This window comes from Chrysochloris asiatica, unplaced genomic scaffold, assembly GCF_000296735.1.
Source record: "Chrysochloris asiatica unplaced genomic scaffold, ChrAsi1.0 scaffold00081, whole genome shotgun sequence".
Lineage (NCBI taxonomy): Eukaryota > Metazoa > Chordata > Mammalia > Afrosoricida > Chrysochloridae > Chrysochloris > Chrysochloris asiatica.
In genome coordinates, this window is record NW_006408599.1 from 12,177,747 (window position 1) to 12,205,104 (window position 27,358).

The 27,358-nt window shown below is 49.9% G+C and overlaps 1 protein-coding gene across 1 annotated transcript in view; it reads right to left on the reverse strand.

Moving 5' to 3' along the window:
- COL27A1 (collagen, type XXVII, alpha 1) overlaps positions 1-27,358 on the reverse strand; it is a 152,514-nt gene that overhangs the window by 119,543 nt on the left and 5,613 nt on the right. The window contains exons 2-5 of the mRNA XM_006865693.1: positions 26,627-26,697; positions 20,100-21,838; positions 11,340-11,393; positions 6,601-6,654 (exon numbers count right to left, since the gene is read on the reverse strand). Coding sequence (XP_006865755.1) covers positions 6,601-6,654; positions 11,340-11,393; positions 20,100-21,838; positions 26,627-26,697 — 1,918 coding nt within the window. The remainder of the gene's footprint in view (positions 1-6,600; positions 6,655-11,339; positions 11,394-20,099; positions 21,839-26,626; positions 26,698-27,358) is intronic.

The window sequence follows — 27,358 nt, forward strand, 5'->3', positions numbered from 1 at the left end:
TTTTAAAAACCAAATGGGAAAACATGTCATGTTTGTAGACAAAAGAAGAAAAAACCTTAATATGTAAAAGATGTCAATTCTTCATAAATTAATGCGTACGCTTAATACCATCCCAATAAAAATTCCAACAGAATTTTTTTAAAGGAAGTTGTTAAGATGAGTCTAAAGTTCATCTGTAAAAATAAATAGTCAGAAATATTTTTAAAGAAGAGTATAACAAGGAGAGACAGAGTATCAAGACAGTAAATGTCATATAAAATAATATTTTACTAGCATGGAAATACACAAACATAGTGATGAAATATAATACAAAGGCCTGAAATTAACCCTGGTCTATCACATATAACCAGTAGAGGAAAGTGTACTCATAAATGCCTGACTATTGAGTGTTAATTCGCACAGCCCCATGAAGGTTAACTCCAAAAGGATTAACTCTTTTAAGAGCATGAATGGTATTTATGAAATGACTGGAAATATGATGAGAAAGAGATTTCTAAATATAAAAGCAAAGTAAAGAACCACAGATTTTACCTAGAAAAACCCCCAACAAACTAATAATAGGTAAGACTGGAAATCTTCTGAATACTCTTAGTATGCAGACAACAAACTGTAAACTATTCTAAAGATCGGCAAAGCTTTAATGATCTTCATATTTCAATATGGAGCCCTGGTGTGGTGCTGTGGGTCAATGCAGTGGATTGCAAAGTCAGTTTGAACAGCAAGGCCAGTGGTTCAAATTCACTAGCTGCTCCTCGATAACCCTATACATGGTTTCTGTGAGTCAGAACCAACTCAACAACACTTAACAACAACAAACAACACTCATGGAGAACTTATTATGTTCAAAGCATGTTCTAAATAATTTATACAGCTGAGTCAAAAATTATCCACACTGTGGCTGTAAAATGTATTTTAACCAACTTTTAGAAAAGACAAACACATCATTTTTCAACATAATCGCCTTGATTTTCAATGCACTTTGTCCATCTGTCAACAAGTTTTCATATTTCCCCTATTTTAAAATGTTTCAAGCTGAGCTCTTCACTTCTTCATCAGAGGTGAATCTTCATCTTGAAGGGCTGCTTTCAGTGGACCAAACAGGTGACAGTCCAGTGGAGCAACATCAGGACTATAGGGAAGATGCTTTAACACTTCAAAACGAAGTTTTTGCAGGGTGTCAACAGTGTGGGCAGACATGCGCAGACGTGCATTATCATGCAAGATTACAACACCCTTGGATAGCAGTCCTCTGCGCTTGATCCGAAGTTCAGGCTTCAGCTCTTTAGTGAGCATCTCACTGTAATAAGCACTGTTGACTATTAAAAACTTTTCCCTGATAGTGTTCCAATACTGGCCCTTGAGAATCCCAAAAAACTGTAAACATCAATTTTCCAGCTGATGGTGGACTGTTGAAATTTTTTTGGGTCTGTGATTGAGGATGTATTCATTCCATACTCTGTCATTTACTCTCAGGCACGTAGTGATAAATCTATGTGTCATTACAGTAATTAACTTTTTTAAAGAAACTTTTACCTTCCTCGGAGTATTGGTTCAGATTTTGTTCGCAGATGTCCAAACACTTCTGTTTATGCTCTTCAATAAGTTGTTTCATTATCCATCTTGCACAAACTTTTCTAAACCCAAGTCTGTCATGGATTATTTCATAGGCAGAACTGTGGCTGGTTTGCCACATAATCCACTGTCACTTGCCTATTCGACAGAATCATTTCACATGCTTGGTCAGTGTTATCAGCCAGGGACGCAGATGGGCATTTTAATATAACCAGAGTTACATTATAGGATAATTTTTGACTCATCCTCGTATATACATCCATATCTATATAAAAGCATGTATAGATCTCACTTAATCCTCAAAACAACACTGAGGTAAGTACCATTATCCAGTAAGGGGTAAAGCCCCAGGATTTCTAACTCTTAGTCCATTCTTCTAACCACTGCATTAAGCTTCCCTTTGACATCACCTTTCTACTCTAAAGAATATATCCTAATGAAATAGCTATTGTTGTTAAGTGCCATTGAGTTGGTTCTGACTCTCAGTGACCCTGTAGAGGGTTTCTGTGGCTGTAAATCTTTTACAAGAGCAGAAAGTCTCATCATTCCCCCTTGAAGCAGCTGGTGGGCTCAAACCGCTGACCCTGTGATTCGCAGTCCACTGCTTATCCTCCAGAGCCACCATGTTCCCATTGAAATAATTAGAGATACCCAAACATTTATATACAAGAAGGTTTTCTAAGATAGTACTTATATGTTAGCAGAAAAATTGGAAACTATTTCTTTAAAAAGGAAATTGGTTACACACAGGATGAGATATTGCTGTTGATGGACTGTCAGGCAGCCATTGCCAAGTCTGTGGAGGGGGTCTAGGTAATAACCTAGGACAATGCTCTCAATCAATGTCAAGTGACACGGCCAGATATCCAGCCACAGGTACGGGAACACACCCTGAAATGCCTGACACGACACAACACAAGACCAGATAACTTTATGGCTAGAGAGGCAGGAATTGCATTGTGGCTAAAAAGCAGTCTTTAGAATCTGAGAGTTTATGGTTTTAATCCTGACTCTGCCACTTAGTAGCCATATGAAGCTGGGCAGGTTACTTAGCCTCTTTGGACCTTAGTTTCCTCATCTGCAAAATGGGGTAATATTATCTATTCTTCAGAGTATTTACTTTTAATATTCCCCCACTTTTCCTCAATGTGCATGTCCTACCACAGTTATCGGAGGACAGGGGCAGATAGGGTGGGAGAACCTCAGAGGGCTGTCTCCATCTCAGCTCCCAACTCCTCACAGTTACCTGGGTTACCAAGCCTGCCCTCCCCCAGCACTCCAGGGCCATAGTAATCCTGGCTAATTAAATCACAAACAGGTCACATCAGAGACAGACCAGACAGCTGCCAAGAAGAGAGTGGGGCCAGGCACTTGGGCCATAGCCAGGCACTGACAGACTAGCTCAGTCACCCCTCACAACAACTCTTCTTAGTACCCTGCTACCCAGATGAGGAAACTGAGGCATAGGGTTCCAATAATTTGCCCATGGCCACAGAAACTAGGTGACAGAGGGGGTTCCTGACTCTGTGCCCTTACTACAGCCCTTTCCTGCACAATTGTGTATTGACTGAATCAACGCCGAATCTCTGAGCTCAGCCAATATTGTCCTCCCAGGGTCCACATGTCTGCCTCATTCTCCAAGCTCTTGATCTTTACTCTGTGGCAGCTGAGGAGCCCTCATCTTGACGGATTTAACAGAATCCTCAAGGTGGGATATGAGAGAAGCTCCAGCCTCTGGAGAGGCAGATGGGTTCACGACCAGCTGTGGAACCCAGACAAGCGTCTTCTGGTGGTTGTTGCCAGATGCCATCAACTCGGCTCTGACACATAGTGACCCTGTGCACAATAGAATGGAACCCTGCCCGGTCCTGCACCATCCTCACAAGTGACATGCTTGAGCCCATTGTTGCTGCCACTGTGTCAATCCATATTGTAGGGATCTTTTTTTTTTAACTGACCTTCTACTTTACCAAGCATCATGTCCTTTTCCAGGGACTGGTCTCTCACATACATGCCCAAAGTATGTGAGACAAAAGTCTCTCCAGCCTTGCTTCTAGAGTAGTATTCTGGCTGTACGTCTTCCAAGACACACTCTCCTAGTACGCAGACCCCAAATACAGTCCTACTGCTATGAGTGAACCACCAGAGTCCTTTGGGTCATCACTTCTCTGTGACCTCCTGTGGGACACTTGCCTTCATTCTTTCCTACTTTTCCATCTCTCTTAACCCACCTATCTCTCCCACCCATGTATCTGGGAGGCAGAGCTTCATCTTACAAGACTTTGTGCACACACTGAAGGAATGGTGGTCATGTAACCCAGTGACTGAGTTACACTGAGCATTTGTATGACTCACTGCTCCATCATAAACACATAGGAGGTACTCAATTAATATTTGCTGACTGAGGCTAGAGTGGAGAGATAGAAGCAAACACCAAACTGACAAAGGAGGGGCCAGCATAGGACTTGAGGGAGGTCAGTCCTACAATCTCACCAGGTCAATTGACAGACCCAGAGAACTCTCACCGAGAACCAGGCCCACTCGTGTAGATATACAACATTCTCATCCAATCTCAGCAAAGAGCCCTACTTTAGCTCCCTCCTGGCTATATGACAGAGCAAAGTAGCTCAGGGCCCAAACTCAGGCAGACCTGGGCCTCCCACCAACACATTTGCCCTATGGCCACTTCTGTTCACCCCTGGGCTCAGGGACAATAGTCCAAGCAAAGGGCATGGTTTTCCCCCTCGACATGCTATCCAAATCCCCATGGGAAAAGCAACTGCCCAATCCAGTGCGTTTTCCGGATGCCACACCCTTATTTGTTACAGGCAGAAGCAGAATGGAGTCCAGTCCATGAGGCACTGCCCACAGGACCCACATGGTAGCTGAGGACTCACCCACTAGGTGTAAGTCACAGTTGCCACTCCCCAAGCTGCTTTGCCAAACTAGGGAGACACCGTTGGCTGGGCCTTCTCGGCCTCAGCACATCTGTTGACTGTCTGGGGGTGGCTTTCAGCCAGGCTGGGACTGTCACAGCCTGGGACTGAGGCCCTGCAGGGCTTGGTGGGTGAGCGGGGCCATGATGGGTCAGGGAAGGCACTGAAGGAGCATCTACAGCCACAGAATCAGGGGTTCAGCCTGGGAGGGGGGCCCAAGCCCACTCCAGAGCAGGCCAGCCTGAGCATGCCCAACAATTCAAAACAGCTGCTCATCCTCAGTGTCTCTGACTCAAGTGTCTCAGCCTGCCTCAGTTTCCCCAACAGGCACAATACACCCACTCATCTCTTTAGGTCTTTAGGGGACTGGATGAGACAAGGCACATCAAAAGTGCATTCACAGTGAAAGGTTCAATGTTGTTAAGTGCTGTGGAGTTGGTTCCGACCCAGTTGTTGTTGTTATGTGCCATGGAGTCAGTTCCGACTCATAGTGACCCTGCATAGGGTTTCCGAGGCTGTAAATCTTTAGGGGAGCAGAAAACCTCATCTTTCTCCCACGGAACAGCTGGTAGTTTTGAACTGCTGACCTTAAGGTTCGCAGCCCAATTCATAACCACTACGCTACCAGAGCTCCTTAATGACCCAGTATAGGGTTTCAAATTGACTTTGCAGTTCAACGCATTATCCTGCAGTGCCATGCCAGAACTCCAAAGGTTTGATATATGGCGGTTATTATTGCCAATATTTTCATTGTTAAAAGCCAGGGCATCTCTTAGCACTGCCAGGAGCTGACCACCTGAGACTTCCAGCACCTGTCTTTCAGGGGCGTCTGCAGTCAGCTCTCACCATATAGTCAGGGACCTTCAGTGGCTGAGGCTGATGCTCCAGCAGCTCTGTCCAAGGCAATGTACCCACATTCTGACCATGTGGAGCCCACAGAGGACCCCACGTGTAGCACAGACTGGGCTCTAGGACTTCCTCACCCAAAGTCCCCCTGCCCCTTCCTGGTCTGGCCCTCATTCCTTTGGCACAGTCTCTTAGCTGCCTTGACCTTCCACTTCTTTCCCTCCTCCAGCCATTCCTTGAGACGTCTTTTCCCAGTGGCCTGAATGGTGTGTCCCGGGCTCTCCTCCTGGTCCTCTGAGCTCACTCTACACTCCCGCTCAGGAAGTCCTTGCCTATTCCCCACCCTCAGCCTGAGATGACTGACGAGCTGGGGGGATGGAGAGTTACCCATAATCATCAGAGCACATCTACTTGAGTCTCATCTATCAGTCAGCTGGAGTATTCCAAGAAGGTTCCTTGGGGAGGGGACATGGGAGCCTATAGCTAACTCTGGGCTGGCCACCCCTGAGGCTCTAGTTCCAGCTCAGAATCTGCCTGACTTTCAGAATGTCTGTCCCCAGAATGATCGGCACATGGGCTGTCTACAGTTCCCCAGTGCAACATCACCTGATCCCTTCTCCGGGGTCTGAGGTTAGTCACCCAGCTCAGCCTATGCCAGCCACACTCCCTCACATGCACCTCTCACCCATCTCTTCGTTCTTTGCAGCCCACCTCCATATGGTGACTGTACCCACTTCTCTCCCTTCCCTCACTAAATTAGCCTTTGCCTGAATCACCCTGGTCTCCCTGTCTCTGCTCTGCTTCCCACATGGATCCATCCTCCCTCCACATGGCATCGATGGATCTTTCTAAAACACAGTCTTCCCATGTCCTTCCCCGGGATGCACCTTACAGCCCAGTAAACCTTACATCCTTAGTCTGACATTCAACCACACACACACACACACAAACACACACACACACACACACACTGATTCAGCATCAAGTTCCTTTCTTTCCAACTAACTTGCTCCCTCCAGCACCCCACCCCCACCCCAACCAGAAACTAAACTCATGATTCCTCACTGTGTCTCCAGCCCAGCCCAGAACCTCACACTTGGAAGTTACTCCGGAAGTGCCTATAGCATGGACAGGAATCCCACATGAGACCTGAGAGTCTCCCACCAGGACCCCCAGGCAACACCCTAGATCTGGCACCCACACCCACTCCCTGGCCATGACCCCAGACCCCACAGCAGATACTTACTTTGGCTCCAGGGGGACCTGGGAGACCTGGATTTCCATAAGGCCCAGGAAGACCCTGAAAGGGAAGAAAAACAAACAGGTGAGAGAAAAGAGGGGCCATCCCACTTCCTGTAGCAATGCCCGCCTCCTTCACTTCCTTTTGCTTGCAGGTTCTGTCCTGGCGTCTGGTGCCGCGATGCCAGGATCTGTGCTGGACACTCTGCATGTGTCATCTCATCCGTATCCTGACCACCAACTAAGGTGGCACCATGGGTTAAACGTTAGCCTGTTAACCACAAGGTCAGTGTTTCAAACCCACCAGTCACTCCAAAGGAGAAAGATGAGGCTGTCTGTGCTGGATTCCCAGTCTTGAAAACCCTATGGAGCAGTTTTACCCTGCCATAGGATCACTATAAGGAGCTCTGGTCCCATAGTGGTTACAAATCAGGCTGCTAAGCCCAAGGTCGGCAGTTTGAAACTACCAGCTATTTCACGGGAGAAAGATGAGGCTTTCTGCTCCCGTAAAGATTTACAGCTTCAGAAACCCTGTGCAGCAGGGTTGCTATGAGTCGGAACCGACTCCATGGTACATAACAACAACATAGGATCATTATGAGTTGGAATAGACTCGTGGCAGTAGGGTTTATCAACCTACAAGGTTGTTGTTGTTAAGTGTCATCAAGTTGGTTCCAACTCAAAGCAACCCTGTGTAGGGTTTCCAAGGAGCAGCTGGTGGGTTTGAACCACTGACCTTGTGGTTCAAACCAACATTGCAGTCCAGCACATTATCCTGCAGCCTACACACTATTATTAATCTATTTTGAAGATGAGGAAGTTGATGACCAGAGAGGCTTTCTAACTGTCTCAGGTCACCCAGTTACTAAGGAGGTGGAGCTGGACCTCAACCTCTTATCTGTCTGATTTCAGAGTGGAGTGCAAGTTCTTACCTGGAGTTTTACCACCTCTTCACTCATCAGCCCTTCCCGCACTTGTTTGCTCAGTGTCTACCCACACTTAGCTATATTCTCCTGCCCAATGCACCTGGCATTTTCCTCTCATCACCTCTGCTCATGCTGTTTCCACCATCTAGAATGTCTTTCCCATTCTTCAAGGCCTGGCTCAAACGACACCTCCTCCAGGAAAACTTCTTGGGTTTCTCCTGCCTAGAGTAGCCTCTCCAACTGGACTTTAATATGAGTGCAGAGGTCAATGAAGGGTGCATTTGACCTCTTCTAGACTAAGGCACACTCTCCTGCTGCTATAACATGCAGTAGAAGTCTCCTTTAGACTCTTACAAGCGCCAAGCTTCCAAGTTCTCAAAAGACCACAGAGCAGCTGGGAAGACTGGACCTAACTAGTCCAAGAATCTTGGCTAAGGTCACACAGCAGAGTCATGGCCAAGTGAGGGTTAGGACCTGAGCCTGTTGGCTAGAAGTCCAGAGCTTATTCATGGTGCTGGATTTTCCCAGGCCATATCTGAGTCCTCCTACAACAGCTGGCTTCTTTCACGTCCACTTTCTGCAACAAGGACCAGTAGTATAAACAGAGCCCTAAGAGTCCTGATGTGGCACTGTAGGATAAGCACAAGGAACTGAAGGAACCACAAGGTAGAGGCTCAAACCCACCAGGCGCTCCTTGGAAACCTTATACAGGGTAGCTGTGAGTCAGAACTGACTGGATGGCATTTAACAACAAATGCCCGAGGGTCTTTGCCCAGCAGACAAATGACTCAGGAAATAATCTGGAGTGCTGGGGTGGGAAGAGGCACCTAAAAGGGGTGCACTCATCCCCTCAGCACACCAGTCTCTGACACACAGCCTTCATCCCTGGCTCCTCTAGACTCATCTGGCTCACCATGTATGAACTTGCTTCCTTCCTCCTGCTCGGAAGCCAACTTCCCAGCTGCAGTCTGTCACATTCCAACCCAGGCACCTCCCTCTTCCTCCATGCCTGAACTAGAACCCTCCCCTTCTCCAAATGTGGCGAGAAAGAAGGATGTTTAACGCATACCAGTGTCATGTGTGACCCTCCCTCGAAAAGAACTGGCTGCTCCACCCACTCCCAAGGAACCCTGGTGGTGCCGTGGGTTAAGTGTTTGGGCTGTTAACCTCAAGGTCTGAGTGCCAAATCTACCAGCCACTCAGCGAGAAAAAGATGAGGCCGTCTGCTCCCATAGATTTAGTCTTGGAAACACTAGGGAACCGTTCTACTTTCTTCTAGAAGGTCACTGAGTTGTAGCCCACTTGGTTTCAATGATTTTGGCTGCCCTCTCCCAGCATCCCACTGACCATTGTCTCCTGGCATATGGGTGTGGCATGAAAATGCCAAAACCTAGTCCCAGTTCTAACACTCACCCCTCAGGCCTCAGTCTCCCCATCTGTTGGAGGAGTGGCTTGGGTCCAGTAGTCTTTAAAGAGCCCGGAAGACCTGGGATGTTCACCCCAGACAGGCTCCTAGGGTCTAGCCTCAGAGTTTGGGTTGAGTCGGCAGGCGTTGAGCAGGGGTGTATAAGGAGAGCTACCTGAACCAGACACTTCTCAATCATGCCCCCAGTTGCCCCACAGATGGTGGGCTAGAGCATTACAGCTGGGGAAGGTGAGGACTTTCTGCTTCCCTGCCCCACCTCCCACCCCTTTCTAGACACTGCCTTGCAGAAAAGTGAGGCACATAGTTGACTGGAAGCCAAGCAGACTGATTCCATAAATGCTGCAGCCCAGAAAGTAGGGCTCAAGGAGGGCTCGGGGATTCCTTAACATCCCTGCACGGCCCAGGGGAGTGTGTGGAGGCAGAAAGGTGCCTGTCGCTCTGGGTGACCGCAGGTAAGGAAGGCTTTGTCTCTCCCTGAGTCCGCTGTCTGTGCAGAGGAGCTGGGATTGTTTAACCCTGATGTTCTATTATCTTTGGAATTCTGTGATCTATGGAATTTCTAGTCTAGAAACAGGATGACGAGGGTGGGGGTGCAGGCAGAGAGCCCGAAAAGGATGTCAGGAGAGCCATTCACTTACTTGTGGAATTTCAGGGCTGGGAGGAACCATGGGAATGCCTTACCGTAATCCCCAATTTTATAGATGGGGAAACTGATGTCTGGAGAAGGGAAGGGGCGTGTCTAAGTCCACACACCTTTTTGATGCAAATGTTCTTGATTTCCAGACTAGAAATGTTTACAACCATTTTCCCAGCACCTATCACACATGCAGGCCACTCTGCTAGGCATCATGCAAAAGAAGAGTAAGCAAGGTCTGTTCTCTTCCTATAGGGACTTAGTTGAGTAAACTAAAATTCAGCACACTAGATGATTAAGATTGTAGCCTCTGGAATCTACCAGACAGCCTGGATTCAATCCTATGACCTTAGGCAACATAACTGAATTTTTCTGAGTCTCTGTGTCCTCACTTATAAAATAGGGATAGTATTAGAACCTCTTTCTCAGGATGTCTGGGAAGATTAACTGGAATCACATGTGTGCAGCTCAGCAAACACACCTCAGTGGTCAATTTCATTCACAGAGTGATCTGTGTCACCCAGAGGGACAGACAGACTGCCTCAAGGAGCTCCGAGAAGGGAGTGATAATCAGGAAAGATGGTGGCATTTGATCTGAGCCATGGAGGAGGGCTTTGCATGCTAGGTAGAGAGAGCAGCTTAAGCAAAGGTGCAGAGGCTGGTTGGCACAGGAAGAGTTTGAGAACAGGGGCAGACACAGGGGGACTAGAACACCAGGTCTAGGACCGTCATCTTGGACCCAGGCCACAAGGTCTCAGGGCCAGCAGTATCCGTGATACCTAAATGACCCCTGGCTTTGGCCATGTGTTCCATGGAAGCTCTGAAGTCAGGAGAAAATGCTGTTCAGACAGCAGACTCCTGAGCTCTGGGCCCAGGGAGTACAAGGCCAGGTCTGGAGAGAACTAGAGCTTGGGTAATTGCATAACCAGAACCATCGACTGGGTCCAGAGCTAAAAATATGCCAGAGGCAGTTACCTCTGCCAGCAGCCTGTGTGGGAAAGGCTGATTCTGCCTGGGTACATATGCCAGGTGCCAGGGGTCTGAGCCTTCTGGAGAAATAGGGCAGACTTTTGTCCAAGGGGTCCCTTAAGGGACCCAGCATGATTAAGAGCCTGGGTTCGAATCCTGACTTTGCCATTTCCTGGATGTGCCATTTCCTCACTCCTAACATGAGGATGAACAGCCCGGTCCATGAGGGTTCTAGCATGTGCAAAGCACAACACAGAGGGGTTATTTTCAGAGCCAACTTTGCCATACTGTCCACTCTGAGGCTCAGCTTAGGTCACATTAACCACGGTGGCCCTGGCAAGCTCACCTCCAGCCTTGGGTAGAACTTGCAAAACAGGGCTATGTGGGCATCCCTACTATGTGGGGATGTGTGGCATGCATCCCTATGTGGGCATGCAGAGATGGAAAGATGGCTGTAAGAGCCATGTGCTCCCAAGTCAGCTTTTATCCTGGAAAAAGGGCTCTTCAGCTCAGGGGGCATGGTCTTCAGCAGAACCTCACCCACCCCAGGTGGCCAAGGGCCCCACCCACAGTGGACAACTGAGACCTTACAGGAGGTCATCATTGTACCAGGTCCTGTCTGTCCACAGCATCCACCAGCAAAGAGCACCAAGTCCACCACTGGACAAAGCCAAAACTAGAGGCCAGCGAGGGGCAGGGAACAGCCTGTGGACACACAGCAAGGCTTGGATTTCAGGGGCAGTGGAGAACCCACCAGAGCTCCACAGGACTGTGTGTGACCACTTACTTACCCGAGGCCCTCGTGCACCAGAGGTTCCAGGTAGCCCGGGTAGCCCAGGGGGACCCTGAAGAGAAAGTAAGAAGACACCATTCAACTCTCAACTCATTCAACAAATCCATCCGGATGCCTGGGTATGAAAGCCCCAAGGTTGAGAAGAGCCCTTAATGTCTTTGTCCTGAGGAAGTTACACTCTTAGGGGCTTTCAGACCTTAGCACCTATTTCTCAATCTTTGAAGCCTTCATTTTTTTTTCACCACTGAGTTAGGATGTCACCGCCTTCAAGAAGGCTTCTCTGACTGCTTCTCCAATGTAGCCCAAGTCTACTCTTCCCCGCTACTTTGTGGTTGTTGTTAAGTACCGCGGAGTCGGTTCTGACTCATAATGACCCTGTACAGGGTTTCCGAGGCAAGGCCACTATATTGTCATCTAAGGAGCCCTGGTGACATGGAAGTATAACCATCAGACTGCTCGCCTCAAGGTTGGCAATTCAAACTCACCAATCACTCAGCAGGAAAATGATGTGGCAGTCTGCTCTTGTAAAGATTTACAACCTGGGAAACCCTAAGGAGAAGTTCTCCTCTGCCCTGCAGGGTCGCCATGCATTAGCATTGACTCAGTGGCAGTGAGGATTTGGGAGGTTTGTTTTTAATTTTTTAATGTTATTTGTTTGCTTATAACCCCATCTGTCCCACCAGACCATGGTCTCCTCAAAGGTACCAACTGGGTATGACACAGGAAGAGACCTCAGAATTTAACCAAGTTTTCTCTCAAAGTTTAGCCAAGTTTTCTACAAGCCAGAGCACAGAAAGGACTTGTCCAAGGTCATGCTAAGCATCTTTGCACCAAGGAAAGACAGAAGAGCATAGAGGTTATATGCACAGGTTTTTGAGAGGTCTTGGTTCAAATCCCAATGTTGCCACTTACTAACTCGACTTGGGCAAGTTCTTTAACCAGCCTGTGCCTGTCAAATGGGAATAATAATATCCCCCTCCAAGGATCATCATGGAGTCCTGGTGTGTGCTGTAGATTAATGCACTGAACCACAAGGTCGACAGTTCAAACTCACTGGCCGCTACTCGGAAATGCTGCACAGGTTCGCTATGATTGGGAACCAACTCGATGGCACTTAACAACAAGGATCATCATGAGAATGAAACAAGAGATAGCAGTAAATGCTTAACACGGTGCATGGCATAATTGGCACTCCAGTGTTCCATCTGTTATAGCAACCTTCATCACTCCGCCCCTAACTCCTGTAACAGCCTCTCCCCTTCCCCTCTAGCTCTCCTTTACACAGTCTCCTGCTCTCAACAATGTCAAGAGACTCCCAGTTCCCACACACACAAAAAAGCCTAACCTTTCTTTGAATGCAGCACAGCATTCAAAAAGCATGTGCCTGGCCACATCTCTCTTCCCTTCATCTCTGGCCCCATCTCTCTAAAGAGAGAAAGCTAAACAGACTTACTAAATTGTGGGCTGGCCTGTGTCCAAAATCTGGCTTTGCCATTTAATAGCTGGGGACTTTGTGCAAGTTTGCCTCAGCTGTTCCCCTTTACAATGGGCCTAACAGCTACTGCCCCATCTACCTCGAAAGAGTGAGTGAGAATCAACAAAGCGCTTTGCTTGGATGTGAAGCGTGGAGCCTTCAGAGGAAGCCAGGCTTTCGAGGATGTGTGAGGCCTGGGGAATTCATTTGTTTCAAATAACCATCAACGAGATTCCAGGTTTCCTGCCCAGAGTTAAAATCGGTGTTGAAAACCCAGTACGGTTTGGCTGGTAATTAATCCAGATCTCATGCTGGGCAGCCTCTGCTCACAGTTCCGGCCTGTGAACATCACGTGCTTGCTCGTCCATGAATATAATTCAAAGAAGAGATCCTGACAGACAGATATGGACACTGAGGCCGGGGTGTAGGGAGGGGGCCATTTCCTGGCCTCAAGCAAGTGGTGGCAGCATTCCAGAGCTCAGGTGGCCAGTCTCTAGTCTCTATAACCATCCTGCAGGTTAACAATTCACTTCTGTGGCTGGCTTTGATGGGGAGCAGTAGAGTACGAGTGTAAGACTGGGCTCAAAGTGTACATCCCTCTTACTAGCTGTGTGACTCTGGGCAAGTTGCTCTGGTCTCTGTGCCTCTGATTCTTCCATTGTAAAATGAGGATAACAGTAGCATATAGCTAACAAATAATCTATAAAAAGTGCTTGGCACAGTTAATGCTGTGGTTTCTGCAACTTTCCTTATTCACGCTTTAAGCTCTCCCCTCCTTGTTTTTTGGGGAAGAGTACTGGTGTGGTGCTATGGGATTAAGCACTGGACTGCAAGGTCAGTTTGAGCCTCAAGGTAGGCAGTTCAAACTCACCAGCTGCTTCTCAGAAACCCTATACAGGATTGCTGTGCGTCAGAAATGACTTGACAGCACCTAACAACAAAAAGTTGCTCATTCCCAGAAGGCCCTTGTTGACCCAAATTTCCCACATGACCCAGAATTAAGGGGGAATATTGGGGGCTATGGCCAAGCATTGGGACAGTAGGGGTTCAGCTGTGGAATTCTTGGCTCCATGTTGGAGACCCGGGTTCAATTCCCAGCCAAGGCACCTCATGTGCAGCCATTATCTGTCTGTTCATGGAGGTTTATGTGCTGTTAGGATACAGAACAGGTTTTAGTGGAGGTTCCAGACTAAGACACACCAGGAAAAAAGGCCTGGTGATCTACTTCCAAAAATCAGCCAATGAAAACCCTGTGGATCTCAACAGTCCAATCTGCACTGATCTGCAGAAGTGGGGTCACCATGAGTGGGAGGTCTAACTCAGCAGCAGCTAATAACAGCAAGGCTAGGCACCACTGTAGATAATGCTATCATTACTATATTCTTTTAACAGGTGAGAAACCAGGGGGAGGCTCAGAGAGGCAAAGTGACTTGCTCAAGGACACACAGCTAGATTCAAAACCAGGACCACATCTAGCTTTCACTCTCCAGAGAATCTTGGTCAGATGTGTCTCAGATTCGGTGTGACCTTGGGTCAGTCCCTTCTCACATAACCATCCGTGAAATGAACATCCATGGAAGTGGCCCAGCACTGCCATGTCCTGAGTTGCAGGGCAGGGGGTGACCTCCTCTTCCAGGACACCAGGTAGGAAAGGACAGTTGAAATCCTTTTCACTTCACAAAAGAGAAGCCAGTCACGGTGAGGAAGTGGGGTGTCCAGGCCTCCCCTGGAGGGTCAGGCTCCGTGGGCGTAGCTCCTTCGTGGGCCCTGCTGGGACTATAGCTGCAGAGGCCTGGATACTCCCTCTTGGCATTTCTTTTGCCCCAGAAACGGGGGCGTCAGGCTGGAGTCTGACCTCATCCACAACATCTGCAGAGCAGACTCCGGTGCCAGTCAGAGCCCACAGCCTGGACTGGTGATGTCAGACCACGGCCTGACTCCTCGACATGGCAGCCCAGCCCCCACAGTGACTGGCCAATCCTGGACACTCCACCGACCTGGGCTGGGCCCCCTGCCACCCAGTTCCAGACCTGACCCTTCCCCACTCAGTGCTCACTTTGTTAGCGACTGAGCGAGGGCAGTCGCCCCATGCCCCCTCTCCCTTGATTGGAGACCCTGCCTATTTTTCTCAGTGGAAAAACGCTGCCATTTCTTTCCAGGGCCCAAAGCCTGAGCGGGTGACTCTGGGATGATTCACGAGGCCGGGGTGGGATTTTCCACTCCACACTGCAAACAACGGGGCCTCTGAGAGGGCCCAGAACAGAGAGGGAGGGCCAAAGTCCTGTCTGGGGGAGGAGTGTGGGGGAAGGCCGGGGCTTGGCTCACGCAAACCACACCATGGAAACAGCCAAGCAGTTCCTCTGGGCTTCCCTCAAGGGTCCCAGTCTTGGACATTCAGGCCCGGGGAACCCCATCTCATGGAACAAGTCCACCCTTGTGTCCAGCTGCTGTAGTCCATCTGCCAAACCTTGCACAAAGAAATAAGCCCTGGCTGGCATCTTCCCTGGCAATCAGCAACGGGAGAGTTCACAGGCCTGAGATGTGGGAGACCAGGGGCTTGTCCTGGCGTGCTGCTAAATGCCATGGGGCCCTGAGCAATGACCTTTTGATCTCTGCGCTTCTGCTCCCTGCCTGTAGCCTAGGATCTCAAATAGCCTCCCATCTCTAGCCATCTAAATCTATGGTTACTCCCAAGAATACTCCCAGGAGTAGGAGAAGGAGCTAAGCCTGTCCTAGTCTCTGTCTTAAGGTAGGACCTGCTTGGGCAGAGCCTCCCTGGGTGTGAATCTAGTTCTGCATGGCCTTGCACGAGTTGGTTCAACACTCTGGGCCCCTCAGCTTCACCATCTGTAACATGCACATGCAATATTCATCTTCAAAGAGTCCCATCATCTGTTCCCCAGATCCATTCTGGGCCCTGGGAAGCTGACCACTGAGACTGCACCCTGGGGCTTCCTTGCCCTTTGGCCTCCAATTGGGTATGGCCTATAGAAGGCTCTGGAAAGAGTGTGGAGGACAGAGGGAAAGAGGGGACAGGGATTTATACCTGGGGGTCCCTCCCCGCCTTGCTTTGACAGAAGCTTTGGCAGAAGCTGTGACCCCCAACTCCTGCTGGAGGTTTAACTCTCACTGGGTTCTAGAAACACCTTCCCCTCCTCTTGGGCCTTCAGGTCTACTGTTGCTAGATCCCATGTTTCACTGGCCCGTCAGGTCCTTTAATGCTTAAAACAAAACCAAACTGTTGCCGCCACGTTAGACAGTAAGAAGAACTGCTCCATAAGATTGTCTTGAGCAATGTTTACGGAAGCTGAATGCCACGTCTTTTCCCACAGCACACCGTCAACTATGAGGTTAGTAGTTCAGCACAAACCGTGTGTACCACCCAAGGATTCTGATGCCTGCCTGTCTGTAAACATCCCTCCCATAAACTCCTCTCTAGTGCCCTGGACCACTGCTTACCCCAGGATGTAACTAATACACAGTCAGTATGTGCTCAAAAATGATCTCCTAAAGACGAAGCATCTTCTATAGGTTCTAGGTGATGCCCATCTGAGGGATGAATTTCTCAAGATCTGGTCCCAATTTACAGTGCCTTGGGGACACTAAGAGAGGCCCTTCCAGCCATGTCCTGGGATGGGGCTACCAGGGGGAAACAGACAAATGAAAACACATGCAGGAACTGAGAGTGAAGCCACAGGTGCAGATGAGGAAAAGGTAGGGTAAGTTTTGCCTCACAGCCCCTCTTATCCCAGCTGACATCTGTCACAATGCTCTAAGCCATCAAGGCGCCATGCTATCCCTTCCACACTGACCTGTCCCATGTCAGTTCCAGGGCCTCGAGCTCCACAGGAAAAGCTCATTTCATAAAACAACTCTCCCAATAAATGTGAAATGATGTCCAGCCCCTCCTGATGCTTTTCATGTAACAATGGTCATAATCACAGCCACAAAGGTCGCCAGGACCCAGGTTCTACTGCAGGTTGCTTTCCAGCCTTCATCTCACTGAATCCACCCAGCAACCCCACTTTATAGTAATAGCCTCAGAGAAGTTAGGTTACCTCCCCAAAGTCACAGAGCACCAGGCACTGAGAAGGCACTTAATAAACATTGGCTAAAAGAGTGACAGGATGGATGAATAAGAGAATGGTTGCAGCCTAGGTCATTTAACTCCAAAGTCTGTGTTTTCCCTCTCACCACCACTGGTAAGAGAGCTCTGTATAACCACATGGAGCCTGGACTGGGAGTCAGAACAAGTTGGTTTTTGTAAGGCTGCATTTCCCAGATAGTCACGGCCCATCTGCTGTGGTCTCTCTGGGTGACTCTCGCAGCAGGCGAGTGCAAATGCCAACAGCCTGATGGAGAATAAATAAGGTCTTGACTTGCCTCCTCGCGGGCGTGGGGCTCCTGTGTGGCTACTGGGCAGCTTCTGTGAGCTGTAGCCTCCCCGCCCCAGCACTCCCAGGCCCAGGCTCAGCTTTTCCATGCTTCCCCCACGCCTGGGGCTTCCACAGAGCTGAGGCTCTTATATGCTGGCAGGCCTCAGTCCCAAACCGAGTCTCAAATTCTCCTGGCCCCTCTGGAACTACACAGAGTAGGTATCTCCAGTGCAGTCTCCTGGGACATAGAACAGTCCCCATGATTAGCTAGAGATAAAGTGTTCTAACCTAGATTAACAGACTGGGTGACAGTCCCAAGGAGATAAAAAAGCTTCTAGAAGTCACTCAGCTAAACTAGACACCTAAGGTGGTCCTGAAAAAGATCGTAATTGTTTCTCCTCTGTTGTTGTTAGGTACTCTGCAGCCGATTACAACTCATAGCAACTCATGTTCAACCGAATGAATCACTGCCTGATACTGTACCGTTCTCACAATTGCTGTTAAGTTTGAGCCCATTGTAGCAGCCACTGTGTCAATCCATCTCATTGGGGAGGGGGGAGATGTCGTCTCTCTTTTCCGCTGACCTTCTACTACAGTGTTCTATGCAAATTCTCATTTCTGAACATGGGAAATGGGAATGACTATAATCTTACATTCGACAGAAACTGGGACTCAGTGGGCCAAGGCAACAGAGCTAGCAAGTGGTGGAGTCTGAATCTGAGCCAGATCGGCTTATCCCTGGGCAACACACTTTCCGCTCTGTTGGGCTTCAACGCTAAACAGAGGGACGGCCCTGGACAAGGGAAGACAGAAAGAAGTGGAGATTACCTCGCTGCTGCCAAAGATGCCACTTCAATTATTATACTACTTCTGCTATCTGGAGAAAACAAATGACCAGTTTGGCACACAGTGAACTGGACAAAGTTTCTAGAAACTTCTTGGCTCATATTGGAGTAAGGCTGGGATCCAAGCTGGGGGGAGCGTGAAGAGGCTGGAGACCAGAATGCCACCCTGGCAGGTCAGGGGCAGCAGAAGCAGGGAGTGCCTTGAGCCTCCCTACAAGTCAGGGACCCACACATGCAAAAGTAGTTCTTAAACTTGACAGCTTGTCAAAACAAAAGATTCTTTAGACACAAAGTCCCAGGGACAAGGCCTGGCTCACTGCTATAGCCCTCCCAGGCCCTCAGAGGATGGACACTCAGCCAGTTGGAATGGATGGCACTTGTCTTGGGGTCCAAGCTGGGGTGCAAGCTACAGCTGTGTGACCTTGGGAAAGTCCTGTCCTCTCTGGGCACAGTCTCCAGTCTCCCCACCTACCCAATGAGAGGAGTTGAACTAGACAGCCCCTAAGAATCAGTGGTGTGAACTGGTCAAGTCTTGTGCCTTCTTTGGTGATGGAGGAAACGCAAAGTGAGCTGGAGGAAGACATCACTTCCTGGCGGTGAGCTGGAGGAAGGCATCCCCTCACCCTGACCCAGAGCATCAGGTCACAAAGAAGGACTGTGGAAATACCACTCCTGCTCCGATCTGCTTGCCTGGACAGCATCTTCTCTTTCCATGACACACACAGCCTTGGGAGGCAGTGTTGGCCTCCTCCCCTCCACGGGGATACACCGTGGGGCTGGGGTCTAGACCCTGAACCTTACCATCCTCTGTCTGGATAATTTACCCTCTTTCGACCCCACAGCACAGCGAGGTCAATGCTCACACTGCTGGGTGAGGTAAGCTATCAAGGCCCAGAGGCACTTGGTGCCAGGGACAGGGTGGCAGCCTGCAAGGATAGTAAGGTTTCCTCGTTCTCCCCTCAGAAAAGTGGAAGTTCCCTACTCTCTACTCTGCCAATTTCAGAACACAGGACTCGAGAGACCGTTGACATAATTGCAAAGCAATGCACACAATTTCCATAAGTCTTACAATATGGTTACAATAAAAGTGGACTCTCAGTCCCCTTGGAGACAGGCTGGATAAATATTATTCTTAATGATTATTAAAACTAATTAAGTGCGTTTGGAAAACCCTGGAATTCCCAATACCCGCCACTGTCTACTTTGCAGAGTCCTAACCTCAGACTCTGAGGCCGGTGGCAGAGCGTAAGGCAGTTGTGTAGCGTTAACCTCTAAAGGGGAGGAACACAGAGCCCGGCTGGGGGTTTCTGGGAACTCCACCCTGAAGAATTGGCACCCAGCTGTGTAAAGGTTGTTGCCCATGGAGACAGCCCAACAGGCCAGAGGCACTGACAGACCCTGAGCCCCTCCCTGCAGATATTGTTCTTCCCTGAGCCTTTCTTTGCCCACCCCAGCCTACCCCGACCTTTCTGTCCCAAACTCCTGTCCCCAGGGCCACAAATCAGATGCGTCCAGGCGCCAGGCACGTGGAAGGAGCAGCGAGTTCAGAGCTAACGGAGCAGACGGATGCTGTCTAAAGTGGCAGCCTGGTCCCGCCACAGCCTACAGTCTGTATTTCCTCACTTTGTAAGAGAATTATGTCTTGTATAAGAAATCTCTCACATTGTTTAAATGCTAGTAACTGATTTAAAAGAAAAAGAACACTGCATGTGCCAACTCAAACATATCCAGGGCTACCTACGTGGGACCTTTGTCCAGAACTCCCAGACAGACAGTCAGGACAGATGAGGCTCTGCTCCTAAAGCAGAAGAGTCGGGCTTTGGAGCCTGGCTCAGTGTGGCCAGAACAAGTTCATCACATTCATTAAGGCAGTTACGTTGTTAGCACTCAGTCCAGAGGACGACGAAGCGAGGCAGAATGTGCAAGAATGGAGAGAGCAAAGGCAGAGGGTTCGAGTTCCCTGCTCTGAGTTCTTTGCCCAGCCCTTCCCAGGAGCACTTGGGCAGCCCACCCCAGTCACTCACTCGAGCACCAAACAGCATGCAGACCCCACCATATCTTACCGGCAAACCACAGTCTCCCTTGGGTCCTGGAGGCCCCATCAGCAGGGAGAAAGATGTGGGCCCCACTAGATGGAAGAATGAGTAGACACTGCTAGTGGGCCGAGGGCTGGATGACAGGAATCGAGCTGGGGCCAGTGCTGGGGCCGGGGTGGTCCGCTGACTGGGCTGTCTGGGGCTAGGCTGGGTTATCGGCTTGTTCAACTGGGTATCCCTGGCTGTCTTCTCAGATCTTGAGGGAACAGGATCCTGGGGGTTGCTCTTGGGTCTGGCTTTCTTGGTGGCTTCTGATCCAGTGGGCTTCTTGCTTCTCATGGGGGTTGAAGCAGGAGGGACCGTTGTGGTAGTTCTGGTGCCTGACATTGGAGGCACCACTGTGGCTGGTAGCCCAGGGGTCCTGGTAGAGTCAGGACTGGGAACAGATGAGGACAAAACAGTGGGCTGGGGTGGTTTATGTGTGCTGGTGTAGGCAGGGGCTGGCTTACTGGCGTGACTGGTCATTTTGGCCTTGGTCTGAGTCACTGCGGGAAAGAGTTTTTTGGACGAGAGAATGGCAGCAGGTAGGGGCTGGGTGCTGGGTTTTCGGGGACTCCTCTGAGACGACCTCACTGCAGCAGGATGTGAGCGGGAAGTAGGTGTCACTGGCTTCTGAGTGGATGGGGCCGACACTGGGAAGGAGGGTGGAGCTGCCTTCTGGGTGGGACGTGAGGTTTTGACAGGGGCAACTGAAGGAGAAGGGGTAGAAGGCTCAGTTGGGAGGCGTTTGGGGACTTGGGTATCTGTGCTCTTCCCTGATAGCTGAGCAGGTGGTGCTGCAGGGCGGGGAGCTCTGGCCATGCTGGTCAGAGAGGACAGGGGTCTAGGAGGACTAGTGTGACTGGCCAATAGCTTAGCAGGTGGCAGTGGGGTCCAGGCTGGGCCCCCGGCTGTGGCATGCTGGGGAGGGCCCATGGTACTAGTCTTTAGAGACTTAGTGGGTGGGGTGGGTACCACAGTCACCTTGGCCTCCTTGCCTACTGGCCGCAACCTCAGAGCTGGTGCAACAGTCGTCAGGTTCTGCAGACCCAGCACTGGGAGATTGGTCCGGAAGGTGAAGGGGGAACCAGAGTCCCGGGGGAAGAGAGGTCCCAGCTGGGGCCGGTACATGGCAGCCTGTCCACACTGCTTCCTCAGATAGGTGCAGTAATTATGGGTAACGTGCGTCACAGGGTAGATACTAAACTGGCACAGGGCACCTTCAAACTGGACCGCACTCAGACTCATCTTCCCGAACAGGAAGGTGCCCTCGGGGTCGAGCGCTGGGTCCCGGTGGAAAGTCAGTGGAACAGGAACCCGGTGCTGCCCACAGGCTGTCACCAGGGTGACCGTACGGCCACGGAGCTCGAGGGCCAGGTGGTGCCAGCGCCCATCATGCACATCAAGGTCGAAGGCCACAGAGCGCCGGGGTCCCAGGTGGACGACCGTCTTGCCGGGGAGGAACTGCACGCCCAGTTGCAGCTTGTGCTTCCGGCTTCGGACAGCGAAGAGGAAGGCATGGTTCACCCGATGGGAGCAGAGGCTCAGCACCAGCGCTAGCTCTGTGCCCAGGGTGGCAGGAATGACAGAGGATGTGGGCGCCTGAAGCCGGGCCCGCTGTGTGAAGATGAACCCCAACTGGAATGGAATGACCCCCAGGGGTGCAGGGCTCCGCCCACCTGCCACCTTCGTCCCACTGAGGCCCAGCCGCTGGAGGACATCCACATCTGGAGAGGAAGGGAGGAGAAGGAGAGGGCATAGTCAGGGCCTGGTAGAACACCCCCCAGGTGCCAGACGGTGAGCACAGTCTACCTACAGCCACCTGGGCATGGATTCATGCAGCCAGAATTAAAGCTGCACAGTGTGGGTGATTGAGAGTGCAGGGACTCCAATGCCCTCCCTGGTGGCATGATCTTGTATAATGTGAATCAAAACAAACTTCCTGGGTTCCAATCCCAATGCACAGCTTACTCAAGACCTCAGAAGGATGTTGTGAACAATTAAATGAGTTAATACACTTTAAGAAAAAGTGGCACAAAATACACACTTTTAAGTAAAAACTACCACCTGTCTGTGTTTGTCCATATTGTGGTGGCTTGTGTGTTGCTATGGTGCTGGAAGCTATGCCACCAGTATTTCAAATACCAGCAGGGTTGTTGTTGTCAGGTGCCATCGAGTCGGAACCGACTCATAGCGACCCCATGCACAGCAGAACTAAACAATATCCAATCCTGGGCCAACCTCACTACCACTGCCACACTTGAGCCCATCAATGATGCCACCTGGCCGATCCATCTCATTGGGGTATGTATGGAGGATTGGAGGGTTTACAGCTGGGGAATTTGCAGGAGAATCTAGAAATTCATCATATTCTGGTTCAAGACACTCAGCTATTCCTGGAGCCGCCATCTTGAGAGAGAACATCTTGATTGTATCAGGATTGATAGTATCAGGAGAGAGCATCTTGATTGTATCTTGATTGTATCAGGATTGATATCGAAATTTAAAGTGACAGTTTCGACATAAAACCAAATGGCCACCTCTCGTCTGTCTGTCGTGCTGTGGTGGCTTGAGTTGCTGTGATTCTGAGGGCTATGCCACCGGTATTTTACATAACCGGCAGGGTGACCCATGGTGGACAGGTTTCAGATGAGCTTCCAGACTAGGAAGAAAGAGTGACGAACTACTTCCGAATTGCTAGTCACTGAAAACTCTACGAATAGCAGAGAAACACCAGCAGGGTGACCCATGGTAAATATGTCTCAGGGGAGCTTTCAGACTGGAACATAATAGTAAGATAACTCTGGCAACCTGTTCCTGAAAGCTAGCTGATGAAAATCCTGCGGATAACAGCAGAATATGACGACCCTATAGGACAGAGTGGAGTCCTGGTGTGGAGCTGTAGGAAAAGCACTGCACTGTTAACCAACCAGAAGGTCGGCAGTTCAAACTCACGAGTGAGTCGCTCCTCGGAAACCTACGCAGGGTCACAATGAGTCAGAACCCACTTGATGGCACTTAACAACAACAACGACACAGGACAGAATAAGGAGTGCTGGTGGCACTATGGGTTAGGTGTTGGGATGCTAATCGCAAAGTCTGTAGTTCAAATCCACCAGTTACTCCTCGGGAGAAACACGAGGCTGATTGCACTTGTGAAGGTTTACAGTCTCAGAAACCCCTCGATAAGGTTCCCCATGAGTCAGAACGGACTCAATGGCAGTGTGTTGATTAGTAAGACAGTAGACCCACTCCACAGTCAGCATGCTGCTGTGTTGTTCATGGGGTCTCCAGGAGCCAGAGCTGACTCGAGAGTAACAAACAATACTGATGACAGCAATCACCAAGTGCTGGTGCGAGCAGCTTTACAGTCGCCTGGTCCTGTGACGTGCTTCCCTTCTCTGTTCCTCAAACACCAGTTCCTCCAGGAAGCTATCCCATAAGTGAGGGATCAGGGTGACAGTTCTGGAAGTGCCACTAGAGCTTGGTTAGCATAGCCAGATGAGCACCTCCCCAGGAGCCCACGCAGTCCCCTGGCCACCGTGAGCTCTCCCTCAGGCATGAACAGGGGCAGGTCCCCCAAACTCTGATATCTGGAGCTCCTGTCTGCAGAGCAGAAAGGTGACATTTCTGTAACTCCGCCTCTCTTTGTAGAAAGCAGGGGAAGCAATCAGACAGCCCCACAACGTCTGTCCTCTGGCAGTGTTTGGACATCTGACAATGATCTGGCCAGGTCACAGCTGCTCAGTAATTACCTCTGTGGGGCTTGCCAGCACACAAGGGGGACTTTCAAGTTGTTTATGGAAGGGCTTTCTGACCTTGCCTCTTGCAGGGTCACCTGAGCCCCTAGAGTTGGCTGAGCCTCCAGAATCTGCAAAAGCCAGCTCCCGAGTTCCAATCCCAACAGGGAGAGGCCAGTTTCAGAACTAGGGTCTGGGCCAAATCCTCAAGCCTCTTCTTCCGAGTGTTGCAACCGAGCCCAGTGCTAAACGCTCTTCTCTGTTCTCACCCAGCACAAGGTGTGCATGGGGGGACGGGTGCTCTGGGCTGAATGTAGCACTTGGCACTTAGTAGGCGCTCAGTCAAAACCTGCAGAATAGATGGACAGATGGATGGGTGGATGTACGGATGGGCAAGTAGATGGACTGGGGAAGAACTGAGAACCTGGGTGCTGGACACACAGCCCCTGAGTTCCCACCACGGGCTCTGGAGTCAGTGAGATGGCATGGTGTTCGAGCCTCTGAGGCGCAGTTCCCTCTGCTGTAAATGGGGCTACATCATAGTACAGCTGGGAGGATGCAGTGCTCGGTTTCCTCATTATCCGCACCAAGCCCTGCACCAAGGAACTGTGGGTGAGTTCTACCTGGCTGGGACCTCAGTTTCCCTGTCTGTAAGACAAAGGCACTAAAGCAGACATTGAGGGAGCCACAGCATACTAACAATGTCCTAAGACTTCTAGAGTCCAGGCTGCGGTTTCTACTGAGCTTGGAGTGAGGACCTTACCGTAACCCACCAGGACACAATGCTTTCCATTCCCCTCAAACTCCCCTGCCCACCCTTTCTCCCTACTCCTGTCTGCTTCCAGGTTTTAAGAGAAATAATCCATTGCTTAAGGATTCTCTTAGTAGTATTACATCTCCTGTAATTGAATCTTGGAAGTCCTCTTAGTACCAGAATACATTATTCACTATAGACAATTTTTAAATGGAAGGGACCACTTGGATAGGATAGGGATAAGAGCAGGAAACTACCCCTGCCCCACCCCCGCCAGGCCTAAAAGCTCTAGTTTACAGTCGACATGCAGCTAGCTGCTTGTCTAAGGAAAATCCCAACTGGCTAGGCCAAGCAGCAACAGTGAAGTTTCCCCTCATCGTATGAGCCAGTGAGCTTCAAAGCTGAGGTCTCTCAGTGTCCACATCAGCCTGCAGACTGTCTACAGCTAAGGGACAAAACCCCAAATTATAATGCTTGCAGCTGGCAGAGGTGATCGGTATTCCACTTTTGTGAGCCTCTGGCCACTGTGGGCCTGCAGGGACTTGGAAAGGGCTGTTCTTCCTCAGGGTTTTAAGGTTAATACAATAGTAAACAATAATAAAAACTAGTGTTTAATTGAGCATCTACTATGAACTAAGTGCTTTGCATGCCCATTTTATAGATGAGGAAACTGAAGTTCAGAAAAGTTAAATTATAATAACTTGCCCAAGGTCACACAGATTGTAAAAGGTACACTTGGAATTTTAACCCATGCTATCTAGTCCCAGGATCCTTGTTCTTAACCACTGGACTCTCTCAGATGCTATCCTGAAGCCATCAACTTGCTATATAGGGTGGAGACACACCCAAAACCTCCCTAGGGGTAAGGAGATATGGACAGGGAAGTGAATTCAGCCCCAAAGCCAAGATAGAAGAACCCAGCCAGCTGGCCCCAGCAAGATCCCTTTATTACATAAACCTGGCTCTACACAGCTCCAGCCTTCCCCCAGCCCCCCATTGCCTGACTCAGGACTCTGGACAGCTGTTCACCTACTTTGTGGGGGAAATAGCAAGCTTGGAAAATATGACATTTGCACAAATGTTGCCAGGCAGCAGGAGGCTTCTGGCAAGGCCCTGCCCTCCCAGGGGCCCAATCCCTGCCTAGCAGCCAGGTCAAGCCGCAGAGGGTCTTTCAGCCTCCCCTTGCACATGACCAGGTGCGGGAAACAAGGAGGAAGGACAACCATTTTAAGAGGCATTGTGGCTGCTTGACAAACAAATGTGGGAGAGGTTTCTATTTCCAGGGGCAGTTGTGTAGCCAGCCCACTGCCACCCGGCCCCTGGACAGCTCCTCCAGGATGGGGGCTAGGGATGGAATGGAGCAGGATCTCAGGAAAGAGGAAGGCAGAATCATAGGTTTGAGTAGCTACAGTTGAGACCTAGCACCTCCTCTCTGCAGTCCTAAAGTACCCATTTAAATACGGCCCCAAACAGCAGCTACTAAAGGATCATCCTTCCACATTTTTGCTCTGGGTACTTCCTACCCCTAACAAAACTTTAGACATTATTCTTCCAAATCCAAAGACAATCTGCCAGTAGAATTTGCCCATTCTATTGATGGGAAAACCAAAGGCATTACGTTCCCACTGCTGTTCAGTGCCTTGGGTCAGTTCTGGCTCATAGCCAACCTGTATAGGGTTTCTGAGGAGCAGCTGGTGGATTTGAACCACAGACCTTGAGGTTAGCTGCCCAATGCTTATCCTACAGTGTCACGCCAGGAGTCCAAGTTCCCATTGCTGTTGTTGTTAAGTGCCATCGAGTCAGTTCCGACTCATAGTAACCCTGTATAGGGTTTCTGAGGAGTGGCTATTGTTGAACTGCTGACCTTGTAGTTCAAACCGACTTTTCAGTCCAGTGCTTATTCTACAGCACCACATCAAGACTCCAAGCTCCCATCAGGAGCATGGCTATCTGCTATTCTTAAGTCCTCAAGCCCCTTCTGTCCTCCCTTGCCTCCCGCTGGACAAAGAAGAGAGAATTACCTTCAGGAACTCCTTGGGTGGAGGTCAGGTGACAGGCAAACGAGACTATGATCCAGGCGAAGAGATACCCCCTAGAGACCAGGAAACACAAGCATCAGCTTCACCTCTTAGGTCAGATTAGAGGAAGGACAGGAATAACTGGCCCAGCCCAGTCCACCTCTGTCTCGCCCTGGGAGAGGCGGCAGGAGAGGTGCAGAGCTCTTAGACCCCAGAAGAACAGCCCACACACCAGGTCTTCAGGTGCAGATTTGACCTACGGGACCTGCTTACATAGCACAAACATAACCTCTTGCCCCCAAAGACTCACAACTCACAGATTAATTTTTTACAGATTAATAAATCACATCCACAGAAGAAAGGAAGAGACTCAGGGTCTGTTCAAAATCCACCAACCCACTGGACAACAGCAGCAAACCTCTCTCCCTCTCTGGGTCTTGAGATCCTGCCAAGGCTCCAGACTGGTCTGCTTGGAAGACCAAGCCCTGAAAGTGCAGGAGAGACTAGAATTCACTTTACAGACCCAAGACAGGACCAGGACTATGCTAGGGAAGTTGATGGAAAACAAGAGGAACAGAGGTAATGCTCCGAGTCAGGCTGACCCAGGTGCAAACCTGGCCCTGCTGCTTACCAGCTACAGGGCTCTGGATAAGTCACTGAGTCTGTCTCCTCATCTTGCAGGACACACATGAGTAAATGAGCCTCTGAGTGTCAAAGGCTTGGCCTGCATAGAAG